Source organism: Esox lucius, chromosome 15 (assembly GCF_011004845.1).
Source record: "Esox lucius isolate fEsoLuc1 chromosome 15, fEsoLuc1.pri, whole genome shotgun sequence".
Classification (NCBI taxonomy): domain Eukaryota; kingdom Metazoa; phylum Chordata; class Actinopteri; order Esociformes; family Esocidae; genus Esox; species Esox lucius.
Window position 1 is genome coordinate 19,051,437 of NC_047583.1, and position 15,955 is coordinate 19,067,391.

General features: G+C 43.0%; 1 protein-coding gene across 4 annotated transcripts in view; it reads left to right on the forward strand.

Moving 5' to 3' along the window:
- The window catches only part of adck1 (aarF domain containing kinase 1), a 123,058-nt gene that overhangs the window by 70,184 nt on the left and 36,919 nt on the right, over positions 1-15,955 (forward strand). For all 4 annotated transcript variants that reach the window (XM_034297449.1, XM_029125556.2, XM_029125555.2 and 1 more), the window contains exons 5-7: positions 7,922-8,080; positions 8,488-8,646; positions 11,540-11,656. In XM_034297449.1, coding sequence (XP_034153340.1) covers positions 7,922-8,080; positions 8,488-8,646; positions 11,540-11,656 — 435 coding nt within the window. The remainder of the gene's footprint in view (positions 1-7,921; positions 8,081-8,487; positions 8,647-11,539; positions 11,657-15,955) is intronic.

Genomic DNA, 15,955 nt, shown 5'->3' on the forward strand with positions numbered 1-15,955 from the left:
GAGAGATTATGATGTCCACTGGTTTCCTTCGGCAACACTGACCTTGTCATTCCTGCCATTAAGCCATACTGCGTTTGAATTGGAGTGATAAAAAAAAAAAAACTGAGACAGACAGTCAGCAGAAGAGACAGTCAGCGTTTGAGAGCGAGTGAGAGGGAGACAAAGAAAGACAGGGAACATTTACATTTGTCATTTAACCGAAGCTCTCATCCAGAGAGACTTAGATAAGTGAGTTCCCACGTTTTCCAACTTTTTCATGCTGATTAGGGAATTTCAATTTAAGACACATGACGTATTTCAGTGTGTCATATTGCTGTGTGTTATCCGTCATAGCGATAAATGTAGATCCATGTGGTCTGTGTGCGTGGTATTCCGTAATATATACATGTATTGTTTTTCTTGGGAGGAGCATATGACACGTAACATCTAGTTAAACCAACACACTACCAAACGTAGCCCATCATGCATTTTGAACTGTGTGTGTGTGTGTGTGTGTGTGTGTGTGTGTGGGCATATTGCATGTGACACCTTGTAATTTCTCCACACCATCCCACGCACCATCGTTAGGGCCTATAGCCATGAGGCGGTGGGGGAGCATATTGCTTGTGACACCTTATTATGTTAACAGAGTATCACACTGGCTATTACAGCACAATAGAGTGCCTCAGTGGGGGATTGTATTTAATGTGACACATGGGGCAGGCTTTATGCATACTCTAGCAGGGACTGTGTTTCCTAACGAGTCCTGTCCCAGAGGACTGGTGCTGCTTAACCTTCACTTCCCCCTTCACTAATTACTAACCCCACTGATACTAAAGGGGGGCGGGAGAAATTCCCATTTCGGCGATTGGTGTTATTAATGAAAGACGGAATGCCCATTATTTAAAATAGCAGCCGTTTATTGAAATGCCTGGAACTAGATCTCCCATGTAATGGTCTTGTAGAGAATGAAAATCATGTCGGGATGATTTCTTCAGCATTTTTCAACCAATCCAGTTAATGTAGAGGAGTTAAGATGCAACGTTGCCTTGTCAACATCCAAAGTTAAATAAATGTCTCTCTCCATTTCCCCACAGTGGGTTATCCTTTACTAGACCGTAAGATAGGCCATCACTGTGTTTGGAGGACAGCAGTGTAACATGACTGTAATATTGGATGTGTGTATGTAGGCCAACCAAATGAAGCAAGGTTGAAAGAGATACAGGGCTCTACCCTGCCCTCAGTTGTCAGATGTAGTCGTATATGGAAATACCTGGGAGCACAATGAAAACTACTTAATTTTAATAGAATCCGTAACTTAAAGTGCATTTGGAAAGTATTCAGACCCCCTCACTTTTCCACATTTTGTTCCGCTACAGCCTTATTTTTTGTTGTTGTTCTCCACACACAATATGCCATAATAAACAAAAATAAATATCACATTTACATTCTGTCAGAATTCTAACTGACAAATGGGAAAACTGTTTAGAGACTATTCACCTGCGTACATTGCGTACATATCCTAGCATCTCTCTTTGAATTTTCTTTGCTTATGATTTGTATGATTCTACAAATTTCTTATGCTAAATAATGATTTGCCAAACGAAATACCAGCAATCACCAATTATCAATTCAGCAAACGTGTTACACATTACTGTTTTTATTTGGAGATTTCTGGAGAGAAAGTGAAACAAAATCGCATACTCATGCTATCATCTCTGTTAGAATTTTCTCTGCTTATTTTACTGAAGATAAGGATTCTACAAATGTATCACACTAAATAATTATAATTATGAGCCGCCACCTTCAATGCCTGAGCCTCCTTGTAAAAAAAAAGAAACGAACTAACAGCAACCGCAAATGCCACTGCCAGACACTACTGCAAGTTATCCTTTGATCATACTTTTACTCTGCTCACCGAATTTAAATTTTTACATTTCTTTATTCATGTACAGTGGGGAGAACAAGTATTTGATACACTTCCGATTTTGCATGTATTCCTACTTACAAAGCATGTAGAGGTCTGAAATTATTATCATAGATACACTTCAACTGTGAGAGACGGAATCTAAAACAAAATCCAGAAAATCACATTGTATGACTTTTAAATAATTAATTTGCATTTTATTGTATGACAAGTATTTGATCACCTACCAACAAGTAAGAATTCCGGCTCTCACAGACTTGTTAGTTTTTCTTTAAGAAGCCCTCTTGTTCTCCACTCATTACCTGTATTAACTGCACCTGTTTGAACTCGTTACCTGTATAAAAGACACCTGTCCACACACTCAATCAAACAGGCTCCAATCTCTCCACAATGGCCAAGACCAGTGAGCTGTTTAAGGAAATCAGGGATAAATGTGTAGACAAGGCTGGGATGGGCTACAGGACAATAGGCAAGCAGCTTGGTGAGAAAGCAACTACTGTTGGTGCAATTATTAGAAAATGGAAGAAGTTCAAGATGACGGTCAATATCCTTCGCTCTGGGGCTCCATGCAAGATCTCAACATCAATGATCATGAGGAAGGTGAGGGATCAGCCCAGAACTACACGGCAGGACCTGGTCAATGACCTGAAGAGAGCTGGGACCACAGTCTCAAAGAAAACCATTAGTAACTCTACGCCGTCATGGATTAAAATCCTGCAGCGCACGCAAGGTCCCCCTACTCGTGCAAACGCATGTCCAGGCCCATCTGAAGTTTGCCAATGACCATCTGGATGATCCAGAGGAGGAATGGGAGATGGTCATGTGGTCTGATGAGACAAAAATAGAGCTTTCTGGTCTAAACTCCACTCGCCGTGTATCGATGAAGAAGAAGGATGAATACAACCCTAAGAACACCATCCCAACCGTGAAGCATGGAGTTGGAAACATCATTCTTTGGGGATGCTTTTCTGCAAAGGGGACAGGACGACTGCACCGTATTGAGGGGAGGATGGATGGGGCCATGTATTGCGAGATCTTGGCCAACAACTTTCCCTCAGTAAGAGCATTGGAGATGGGTCGTGGCTGGGTCTTCCAGCATGACAACGATCCGAAACACACAGCCAGGGCAACTAAGGAGTGGCTCCATAAGAAGCATCTCAAGGTCCTGGAGTGGCCTAGCCTGTCTCCAGACTTGAACCCAATAGAAAATCTTTGGAGGGAGCTGAAAGTCCGTTTTGCCCAATGACAGCCCCGAAAACCTGAAGGATCTGGAGAAGGTCTGTATGGAGGAGTGGGCCAAAATCCCTGCTGCAGTGTATGCAAACCTGGTCAAGAACTACAGGAAACGTATGATCTCTGTAATTGCTAACAAAGGTTTCTGTACCAAATATTAAGTTCTGCTTTTCTGATGTATCAAATACTTACGTCATGCATAGAAATCTAAATAATTACTTAAAAATCATACAATGTGATTTTCTGGATTTTTGTTTTAGATTCCGTCACTCACAGTTGAAGAGTACCTATGATCAAAATGACAGACCTCTACATGCTTTGTATGTGGGAAAACCTGCAAAATCGGCAGTGTATCAAATACTTGTTCTCCCCACTGTATGTCACGGTGTGGTAAGCAAGGAGCCCAGGCGCAGGATGAACAATGAAACGGGTTTACTAAGCTGAAAAGCGTAATGCCTAATACAAACAATGAAGCCCGAAACAGCTAGAACTGTTACAAGCGCACTAGGCAAGAAAAACAACGAACACACACGGACAACTAGCAGACACTACTCCACAAAGACTCTGACAAACACCAGGGCAGTTATAGGCTGTAGTAGTGAGGAACAGGTGTGCGTAATGATGGAGAGGTCGGGATGTTCCGTGAATGCGTATATCCTTTGATCATCGCAAACTGGTAGATAAGGTCTCTTAATTGTCAAAATGAAAACTTAATTCTAATGGATTAATTTTGAATTATTGAAGTGTTGTGTAATTTTCATTTTGTACATTTGTAGAGCCTAATAAATGAATGAAAATACTAGTGTCGGTATTTTATTTTGTATATTTATTTTTTGTATATTTACCTTCAATGCAAACGCATTCTTGTATTTATTCAAATTAATTAACTATTTAAAACTAACAAACTCTGTAATCCATAATTTGTTTTGACTATTCTATATTGTTTGGTGACGACCCAGTAGATGAACGGATGCTGTGGCTGGATGCTGATGCTGTGGAGGAGAATATGTATGCTAATAGGGCCGATTTGTATGCTAATGACGAGAAACGGCATTCGGCTCTGGTAGATACTGTAGGTCTGAAAGGCCTGGCGGTTCTAGGGTTAAAGCACCTTTCATCTTGAGTACGTCTCCTTGAGCCAGACGGTTTTATATGATGGACCATTTACCTCACCTTGCTCTTGGGTGGCACGTTGGTTGACCTCCACGCTCACATGAAGGAAACCCCATCCTGCTCACTCATCTTCTGTTGGGGGTCTTGTGAGGCCTACCCCCGGAGCTTCTGGTGTGGTCGACCGGCTCAGCAGGCCTCTGTTTTGCCCTCTACCACGTCCCCCTCCTCTTGCACGCGGTGGCATGAGAGGGGGGCTGTTTCCTGGGCCCTCTAGAGAGTTATCTGCAGTTTTCATTTGCATGGCCACTGAGTGGGCTTCTCCACACACCTTCGTAAGTTTCTACCTCTTTGGTGTCACCACCTCTAGTTGTCTTGGAGCCTCACATCAGACGTCAACTTAACTGTGCATAACTGTGCTTAACTGTGCATAACTGTGCCTGTCAGCTTAACTGTGCATTGTCCCCTGGGAACCTTTGAGTTTGAATATGACCTTTGTTCCCTTAGAGAGGGAAAGATGTGCCTAGAGACAAGTGGTCCTAAAATCAATGAGTGCTGGTGTTCGCTGGTTACTTATGACACGGGAGGTGGGGTTCTCAGGTGTTTTGCACCCATTGGGCTTTGTCGGGCGTGATTTTAGTTATCACTGTTTAGCATGCTCAATGATTTTTTCCCACTCATTTGGCACTTGTTCCCTCCCTCAGGGAATGAAGGTTAAATTCATATTGAATGTTTTTTTCCCCATCTGCAGTTGGGTAGGTCAGAAGGTGAGTTGCTGTTTTATGTGCAAGGTACCCATGGTGTGTGCGTGCGTGAGTGTGTTTGTGCGTGTTTGTCTACACACGTGTACATACAAGGAGGGGTTTCCCCCCATCTGAATATGAGGTGACTCGTCAGACTCAGGTTTACCAGGAGTGCCCATTTTATCCTGGCACTGTCAACTGTCTTTTGGCACCGGTGTCAGAATTCGCTTGGCACCCCACGGAAGAAACAGACCCTGGCCTCAAGCCCAGGCCAGTCCCTGCCCACTCCCCTGCCTATTTTCTGCCCGCTCACCACCTGTTTGGCTGGCTGTGTTCACTCTGGTTGCCATCGTGACAGACTCTCTCTCACACACACACACACACACACACACACTCCTAGAGCTGGAATAGATCATCTAACATTCATCTAACATTCACTGGATAGCAATTCATTGTTTTTCATAGTTGTTGGTGTATTAGAGTGTGTGAGCAAAGTATATAAAAAACGAACTTCAAACCAACTTAATTATTGAAATCAGATTACAGATACTTTTTAGAAATGTGTTAGAAACATTTAGGATTAATTATAAATTCTGAAATAATGTTAGCAAAAAAAATACTTTTGGATGCCTTTCTTTTTTCTCAGTGTTATTCAAATTAGCATTAAGTTAAACATTTAAGTGATTTAATGGATTGTCTTATTCAGAGCGACCATACTTTACTAACTGAGCTAAACAGAACCGATGGAGGAAAATAATACAAATAATAGAAAGGAATTAATACAAAAATGTACATGCATTTTGACAGGTAACAAGTTACAATAAAAGATAACATTAGGAAAGTACCCAAACTGGTGTGTTGTATACTGTAAATGCTTCTGCTTGCATGCCTGTTTGTGCTGTAATTGGGATGTAGTTGACATGGCTACCTGGTGAAAACTGCACTAAACCCTAAGACATTTTTACTGAAATATTAGTGGTTAGTTTAACTAAAAGTTAGTGTAATGTTACTAATGATTTCAAAATAGTAATGTGACACTGACTGCACTTTGATACTTTGGAATTATTTTATTTTTGCATGTACTGATTTAATACACAAAGATTAAAAACATATATTTTTGTAAAGTAAACCAACCATGTAGTACTTTTTTCGCACTCTTCTGAAATTGTTGTTCCCGTTAGCACAAGTTCCATCTTGCTGTCAAAACTTAAGCTGAATTCCAATGGGAAATACACTGTAGGGAGGGTTGCCCAATTTAAGTAAAGTTCCCAGTTCATCCAGAAATCACAGTGGATGCTGGGATTAATTCCTGGGGCATTTTGGAAACGTTATACAAATTGTGCGACCATGACTTTCTGGCCACTGTACTATGCAAAGCAAGACATCGAAATAAACGCGTACTGGGATATTAAATTGGAAGTGTGGCTTATTATATTACACAATTATTTTAAGCAAACACAACTGAAATCCAGGCCATGTTGGACGTAACTGCTTTGATTAATGACTACAAAACCATTTATTATTATTACTGAAATAATAATAATAAAAAAATATATCAAGGCAATATGTCACCTGTTATTGTTAATTACACTTATTTCTCTGCCCTGAAAACCAGGCCAGACTGGGCAATCTGGAAGTCAGTTCAGGGACGGCAGGTTTCGAAAGAGGTATGCAACAGAAAGGAGAGAAAAGGACCGCGTCTCTGGGCCGCGTCTCTGGGCCGCGTCTCTGGGCCGCGTCTCTGGACCATGTTTGTAGCTCTCTTAATGACCCGCTACTATAGAGCTCCAAATTAACACATTAGGACTGATTGCACCTTATTGGGATTATTTTGCTTCTACAATCCCAGCTACTGTACCCTTAAAGACACTTAATGTACATGTCACTTAGGTTATAATCGCAACCATGAGAAACATTTCCCTCTCAGTAAGGCTGGGCAACACCTGATAGGGCAACTAGACAAGGAAACCCCACCTTCATGTAATCTTCTGGCGTACATATCAAAGCTGTGGGTCTTTACGTTTGACTGGGACTGTTATGGTTTGAATCATTGCCTACGTGGTACAGTATGTAAATTCCATGTGATGAATTATACGTTTATTGCCTAGCGGTATTAAATGGAATTACTTTCAAACACAGTAAATCTCTTTGATTTAGTGTACTTCAATGTAGCCACTGTGTAATTGTCCACAGTGAATATTATCATACACTTCAGGTCAAAATGACCAGACTTTGTGAAACTACTTCCCGAGGCTGGACTTCAATACATTGAATTCTGAATGTAGATATGGCCAGCCAAGATCAGCTGTTTATTCTAGTCTTCATAATTGCTCAATGCCCTTCTGGGACACACATGATTAAATGCAAGGCTTACTGGAAGAGCATTGTGTCATTGGGTGAGGACGGAGGAAAAAGGGGACATTGATACATACAAATACAAACCGTGTACTTTTAGTCGTAACACCTCATATAGGAAACATAAATGAACTTCAAACCTTACCTTTGGTCTGTATAGAATCAACTATGTTGGTTGTATGTGAAGATACTCATGTTTTTAGAAAAACTTGTTTCCCATGCGCCTAAAACCCTTAGATTAAAGGGGGGGGGGGGGCACAAAGAGTTGTATAGAGAGTATATTATCTATATTTCCTACCCATATGAAGCTGAGAGGGGGGAGATAAGAGAGAGATGTAGCCTGTGGCATGCCCTGTGAAGAGGCAGATGGATTGCTGTTGTTTCTGGGCCTCCATTAGAAAAGGCCAGTCATGCAGCAAAGCCCCAACTCACTGATTGATAAGCGGGGCTTGACTACACACACACACACACACACGGCTGGATGGATCTACGCTCATATGGATGGATAGATATACACACATTCTGGAATGGATGCTCCTCTCCTCTAACTCTGTTTGTCTCTTGTCCTCTTCAGATTTCTGATCTGTTTGTCTCCTTCGATGAGAATCCCCGGGGCGCTGCTTCTCTGGCACAGGTTCACAAGGCAGTGTTGCATGATGGGAGGACAGTGGCCGTGAAGGTCCAACATCCCAAAGTCCGGACACAGAGCTCAAAGGACATTGTCGTCATGGAGGTGAGCTGCGTGTCTGTCCGGTTATGACCATCTGCTCAGCCTCTTAGAGATTTTTTGATTAGTGGTCTACTCTCAGTTCTAAGCTTCTCCCTCTTTCTTCCTCAGTTACATTTTCCATTTAAAGGGCTTCATGACAGTTTGTTTAAATTGGCAAAGTGAGTGGTAATGAAAAATCTGAAGAACAGTTAGAATTACATACAGATTTGTCAAGGGGATTAAGTAATTTCGTAGGTTCTTAGCTATGGTTTTTTCATGTGCAAATAGTTAAAATATGAAAACAAATAAAAATATGAATATTTGTTATGATTACGATACTCGTCTCATGGTGAAAAGGATTTCTCTGTCTTTCTTGTTTGTGTGTGTGTATATGTGTGTGTGTGTGTGTGTGTGTTTGTACACCTCCACAGGCCTTGGTGAATATGGTTCATTGGCTGTTCCCAGACTTTGCCTTTATGTGGCTGGTGGAGGAGGCCAAGAAAAACATGCCCCTGGAACTGGACTTCCTCAATGAAGGACGCAACGCTGAGAAGTTGGCGGCCATGCTCGCACACTTCCCTTGGCTCAGGGTACAGCCAGAAACACCTATACATACACATGCCCATATCAAACAACCACACACATGCACACTGCAAATGGAAGATATCATAGTTTTACTAAATCCTTTAGGATTTTATTAGGATCCCCATTATCTCCTGCCAAAAATATGATACAATGACAAACTACATGTACAATGTAAGAGGAATAATATAAAGAATGCAGATCGTCTGGCATTCGAGTTAACAGGTTTAATTACTAGGTGCAACGGGGAGACATCCCCAGCACAGGAGCCTTTTCAGAGTATGTTCTGTAAACACATTTCACAAGGCCGTGAATCACTACATCTCCCAGAACACATTGCTAACAAACTTGCAATCCATTGCTCTACTGAGACTTACCAGTGTATAGTGCCCTGGCATTGGAGCTATTCCTGGAATGACTAGGGTCGTCTTGACTTGTTGCCATTATACTGCCCTTAGTGGGTCTCTGATGGTTTTGCTCTAGGTGTTAGACATGTCGAGGTGTTAGCGTTGACAATGAACATGGTCGAGTCCCCATGAACCTTAAGTTTTGGTACTGTGAGTATACTGTGTGTGTGTGTTCATGTAATAGGGAGACCCTGATAAGAGAACTATTGGTCCATGCTGATAGCCAATATGCATACTGAATAACACAATACTTATTTGTCCATTGTCCATATTTCATTATTCATTATCCATTCCAAAAATGTTAAGACTGCATGAAGTTTAAATCAAAAAATTATGCAATGATCTGCAAATTATTTAAACCATATATTTAATAGAAAATAGTCCAAAGACAACATATCACATGTAGAAATCGTTTTTGGAAAAATATATGCCCATTTTGAATTTGATGCCAGCAACACATTTCAAAAAAGTTGGGACATGGGCAACAAAGGACTAGAAAAGCTGCGTAATGCCAAAAAACCAAACCTTATGGAACATCTCACAACTAATAAGACGTAACTGCAGCCTTTAGACTTTCTGTAATCCAAAATGAGCTCCTTGGTTTTCTTTGCGTTGAGGGCCCGGTTGTTGTCAGCGCACCATGCCGCCAGGCGCTTGAACTCTTCCCTGTAGGCTGACTCGTCACTGTCACTGATCAGGCCTACCACCGTGGTGTCGTCTGCAAACTTTACCATGGTGTTGGAACTGTGTACAGGAACACAGTCGTGGGTGAAGAGGGAGTACAGGAGGGGGCTCATCACACAGCCTTGTGGAGGAGGTGAAATTGTCTAACCTGACAGACTGGGGTCTGTTGTTCAGGAAGTCCAAAGTCCAGTTACAGAGATAGAGGCTGATCCCCAGGTCATGGAGTTTGTTGACCAGCCTAGAGGGGATGACCGGGTTGAATGCTGAGCTAAAGTCTATCAATAGCATTCTTACATAGGTGTTGGTTTTGTCCAGGTGGGTCAGGGCAGAGTATAAAGCTGTGGGGATGGCGTCCTCTGTAAATCTGTTCGACTGGTAAGCAAACTGGTAGGGATCCAGTGTTGCGGGGAGGCAGGACTTAAGATGGGCCAGAACTAGTCTTTCGATTGTGGGGATGAGTGTGACAGGCCTGAAGTAATTCAGGCCAGACGCAGTCGATTGCTTCAGCACTGACACAATGATTGCGGTCTTGAAGCATGTGGGGACAACCGCCTAAGCCAGTGACTGGTTGAAAATGTCAGTAAAGACCCCGGCCAGCTGCCCAGCACATGCTCTGTGTTCACACCCAGGGATACCATCAGGACCAGCAGCCTTGTGTGCATTCGCCCTGCCCAGTGCAGACGACACATCTGTAGTGGATTGTCTGAGGGGGGGTCGGTAGTCTGTGATGGCTTGGATGCCCTGCCACTTGTGTCAGGGTTCCGAGTTGTTGGGCTCCTCAATCCGCAGGGTTTATGTTCATTTTTAGCCATCTTGATGCCCCTTTTCAGGTTGGGGGTGGCTTCAGTGGAAAACAAACTCCAATCTGTGTGTTGAAACTGGTGCTGTAGAAGTGAGTCTGACCCTTCTGGCCACACTTTGACTGACCTCACTGATGGTTTCACATGTTTAATGAGGGGTAAATACTGTACTTGGGAAGTAAAAACAGTGAAAGGTGGTCTGACTGTCCCATGTGGGGGAGGGGAATGGCTTTGCAAGCTTCCGGAATGTTTGTGTGCACATGGTCTAGTGTATTGTCTCCTCTGGTGGGGCCGGAGACATTTTGGTGGAATTTGGGAAAAACTGTTTTCAGATTTACCATCTTGGTCTTGAGATGTCAAGAGATGAGCTCGGTCAGGAGATGTCATTGATTCATTTAATGCTGTAATCCATGTTCTCCAAAAGATGCTATCCCTTTTCCTTACTTTCTGTACCCCCAAATGTTTGGATGTGGTCCAGTAACCGAGGCGGTGATATTCCTCAGTTCTCCTAAAAATAAAATGTGGACAGCAATAATATTTTGTCCTGCGAACCAGAATGACTGGGGCTTAGCCCGCATCCAGAGGGCAGAATTAAGAGCAGCTCCGATGGATCAGTGTGATAGGAAAACGTTCCCACAGAGAGATATGATGACGTTGACGTCACCCTGATACCATCTTATCTGCAGAAAGGACAGCCAGCAGGCAGATCAATATGAGGACTAATGCTTTCACAAAACACACACACACAAGCACTTACACGTACTGATGTTTCAGGGAAGTGTATGGCAGATTTGGGGTCAATTTGAAATGAAGCCAGTCAATTTGGGAAGTAATCTTAAATTCCAATTCAATATTGAAAAGGGCCATTTCTTCAATGTATTTGCAGTTAAGTTCATTTCAGTCGATTTTTGATCTGTAAATATAATTTCATTTCATGAATTGAGTACTTTCAGTTGGAACTGACCCCAAACCTGGAATGCAGGGAGCTGATTTCATGCTCCCTCCCTCAGATACCTAAGATCCACTGGGAGCTGTCGACCACGCGGATCCTGACCATGGACTACGCAGAGGGAGGACAGGTCAACGACCGCGGCTACATGAAGACACATGGCATTGACGTCAACGAGGTACGACGCCGCGGTCGCATTCCGGAACTGGCACCCTGTTTATGCTCTGTGCGTGACAGAATTGGGTTTCAGTTTGTTTCCCTCTGCTTTGTGGATAATTAATAGCATATGAATCATGAACCAGACCAACTCTTTGTGTATTTATTGATTTCAGGATGTTTGGGAGCTCATGGTCTGAATCCTTAACTATCCACACGTTGCTAAACACATATGCTACATTTTATTTTCCATTATTGTGCCCTCTCAATTTGAGCACTGGAGATTGATACATGTCCTCTGACATTGTGCCCAGCCGTACAACACACTTAACTGGGGAGTGTCTGCCGGCACATACGTGAACAACCCCGTCCAAGAAACTTGCAGGACCCCAACCTACCACCAGGAGTCACCAGAGTGATGAGACAGAGAAAGAAACCGAGACAAACAGACAGAGAAAAATAGAAACACAGAGACAGACAGAAAGTGAGATAGAGACAGACAGAGCACAATGACATCTCCAAAATGGTGCTTCTGGCCTGATTCATTAACCCTTCCCTCCATCCCCATCCATTGGGCCCTCCAACCTCCCCCCTCTGCGCGGATGAAGAAGGAATTAAAGAAATCTCCTTTTTTCATTTTCATTTTTTCAGACTGTTCTCTGCAGATGGATTCAATTTATTATTCGTTTGCTGCCCATTGTGGTGGCAGGGGCTCTGTGCCTGACGGAGTGCTGTTTAATTCTGCTACCGGCTGCATTCAGGGCTGGGCGGCACGTATTTGCAGGGGAGCGATACCGATCATTACACCTGAGCACAATGGGGGTGTCACAAAAGCCATTGGAGTCTATGCAGGACTGGCATATTCTGGACAGGTGTGGCAGGAATCATAGGAGACTGGTTTGATCAACCAGTCTCCTATGGGGGGGTTACCGTGAGTGAGTGAGTGAGTGTGGATCATTCTGCGTGTTTATGCACACACGCTTCTGAGTGAGTGTCGTGGAAGAAGGCCTTTGTAGGCTTTAGATTCAGCAGACACTAATGAATTATTGATTTGTGGTACTCTGTGTGTTTGTGTCATCGTCGATATGAATTTGTCTAGGAGATTGCTGCTCTTAATATTTTTCTGTTAGTGCGTGATGTCTCAATGTGTGAGTCTGAGAGGAAACAATAGGTCTCTCTTTCTCTCCACATTTGTTACATTTTTATTATTCTCACAGAAGCTTTTAGTCAGACTCTTAGTAAGTGCGTGCATTTCCATAATGGAGAATGGGAATGAAACCCATGACCCTGTTGTTGCTGGTGTCATGCCCCACCAACTGAACTACACAGGACCATTCCCAGTCCCAGCCCATTTTAGTCCCCTGAGGTTCTACACAGGACCATTCCCAGTCCCAGCCCATTTTAGTCCCCTGAGGTTCTACACAGGACCATTCCCAGTCCCAGCCCAATTTTAGTCCCCTGAGGTTCTACACAGGACCATTCCCAGTCCCAGCCCATTTTAGTCCCCTGAGGTTCTACACAGGACCATTCCCAGTCCCAGCCCATTTTAGTCCCCTGAGGTTCTACACAGGACCATTCCCAGTCCCAGCCCATTTTAGTCCCCTGAGGTTCTACACAGGACCATTCCCAGTCCCAGCCCATTTTAGTCCCCTGAGGTTCTACACAGGACCATACCCAGTCCCAGCCCATGTTAGTCCCCTGAGGTTATTTTTGTCTGCAAACGATGGAGAGGGAAACAGTAAAAATGATGTCTAGACCTCTTCCACACACACACAGACAGACACACACACACACAGACACACACACTCAGGCTGGCACCCTATCATACAGGATTCAGGATTGATATTGGAGCGCCTACAGCCACAAAATAAGCCCTTACTCTTTATAACAGTTAATTTAATGCCTTGCTTTACAGTGAAAGAGAGGATAGGAGCAGGAGAAGGTGCGTGAGTGTAAAAGAGAGCAAGAAATTGTGGAGGGATGTGAGAGAGGGAGTGAGTGAAGGATGTAGATGGAAACATACAGGGAGGTGGAGCGAGAGAGACACACCTCAGGACGGACGTGACTACAGCCAATCACTGGGCAGACAGACACATTAGTAACGGACCTATGACACTAGTAATGGAGTGTGTGTGTGTCACACTACTATACTCCATCAGCTTTGGCCCACAGGGAGCCATTTCTTACACACACACACCCATACTGTGCTTCAATTGAATCTCAAGTGGCTAAAATATGTTAGTAGGCTAACTGCACGAGTAGGAGGAGACCCAGAAGGAGAATTAGCAGTGTGAACTCTCAATCAGCTCCTTCTGTCAGAATTAACTCACTGTAGCATGTGCAGGAGGAAATCCCGGACCATATGTTTACACACAGTCTGTTAGACTAGTCATCAAGGAGTTCAACCCTGTCCCTGTCGCTACTAGTGGTTAAACAGGATCTGGCATGCAATAGCGAATTGCCCAATCGTCCGTTACCAAAAGGCTTTGTAGGGAATAAAAACGTCAAAAGGAAAATCTGCTCTCACATAACGTTTTTATGTTTTATATTGTCCTTGTCTAATGTACCTCTTCTCCAAAAAGCGAAACATTTTGAGGAATGTACAAACCCCCCTTCCCCCCTTTCAATTCATAAATATAGAATGATGAAACTTCAAAATGCTGTTTAAAATCCATTTTCTTGGTCCTGGAGTCAGAAAATCTTCAGAGCACGCTGAGGGAAGTTCCTAAAAATTCTCCTAACTGTGGTGTCATGGTTTTAATCCGCAGAGACGAGATGTACTTCAGCAGAAGCAGCTAAGGTCAAACAAAGTGTCATTGACCAGAACAGCCTTTACACTTAATGAAAGGCTAAATCAATGTTTTCTTCCTTTGGCTTGTTTCTGAAATGTATAGAGTGTATCACTTAATCAGTCCATAAGGACTTGGTTCTCGAACCTCTTCTCAGCCCCCCCCCCCCCCCCCGGTAGCGCTGGACTAGCTCACTTAGGCAAAGTCTCAATAATTCGTTAGAGTTAACCTTGAATCATGTTTGCTTCCTTTGGATTGGATTAACTGAGATTCGAGGACACTTACCGCAGAGATTTGTAATGGAGTCCATTTCTCCGTGTGTCGACTGAATGAGTCACTTTTCTGTGTGCGCAACAAAGTTGTGCGTCAACATGCATGGATGAGAGCTCCCCCACCTTTTTGGCAGTAACCTCCGTGAAATATAAATAACATGTTTGAATAGCTGAGACCTGGAATACACCCACATCCACAGGCTTCTGAAAGGCGGTAATTGAAGCTTTTTGAATGGAGGTCAGCTTGACATGGGCAATTGTGATGTCATTACTGGTACATTCATTGTGGTTGAAATACTATGGCTTCTTTCCAAATTGCATCCCATTCCTTATATAGTGCTCTGCTTTTAACCAGAGTCCTGTCTAGGGAACAGTGTGGTGTTTTGGGAGCCTGCCTAGTTCTGTGGATATCGTGCTTTGACGTGGGGTAGTTTAAGTTTATTGGAGCTCTCATGGAAGAAAAAGGTTACTTTTACTTATTGGCATTGTAAAGATACACCCCCACCGGTGTACCCCCCCCCCCGGTAAAAATGTTTGTACATACAGTGCCCTCCATAAGTCTTGGGACAGTAAACATTTTATTTTGCTGTACACTTAAGGTATACATTATAAACATTTGATTAAAAGATTAATTTGAGGCAAAAGAACAGGCTGTCACTTTTTATTTCTGTTGGTTCCAACACATATGTTTTACCAACTAAGAAAAACAGCACCGTCAGTGTTCCATCCCCCCATTTTATGTGTGCTTACAGTAAGTATCGGGGCATTTGGCTCACAGGTGTTTCTAAATGATTAGGTTTTTCCTGTTGCATTGGTTGTTCACACAAAAGAGCATATCCTCTGATTTTGCCTTTAGAATCTGTATTAGTGGGCTTAATACCACATCAAGACTAGGGAACTGTCTATGAAAGAAAAAGTGATTTGGATGCTGAAATAGAAGAGGAACTTAATTAAATCCACAGCACAAAAGTTGGGCATGGTTGAATCAACAGTATGGAATGTCCTAAAAAAAGAAATACATCTCTAGTCTTCAACAATCGGCAATGACCAGGTTGGCCAAGAAAAACATGATGATGACAGAAAAATGACCAGAGCTGTGAAAAACAACTCAGTCAGTGAAATCACCAACTACTTCAAGAATGGTGCAGTGAGTGTCTCAATCTACTGTTCGTAGTAATCTTTGGCCTCAGAATTACAAAGGCTACACAGCAAGTTGCAAACCTCTGATCAGCACCAAAAACAGAAAGGACAGATTAATAT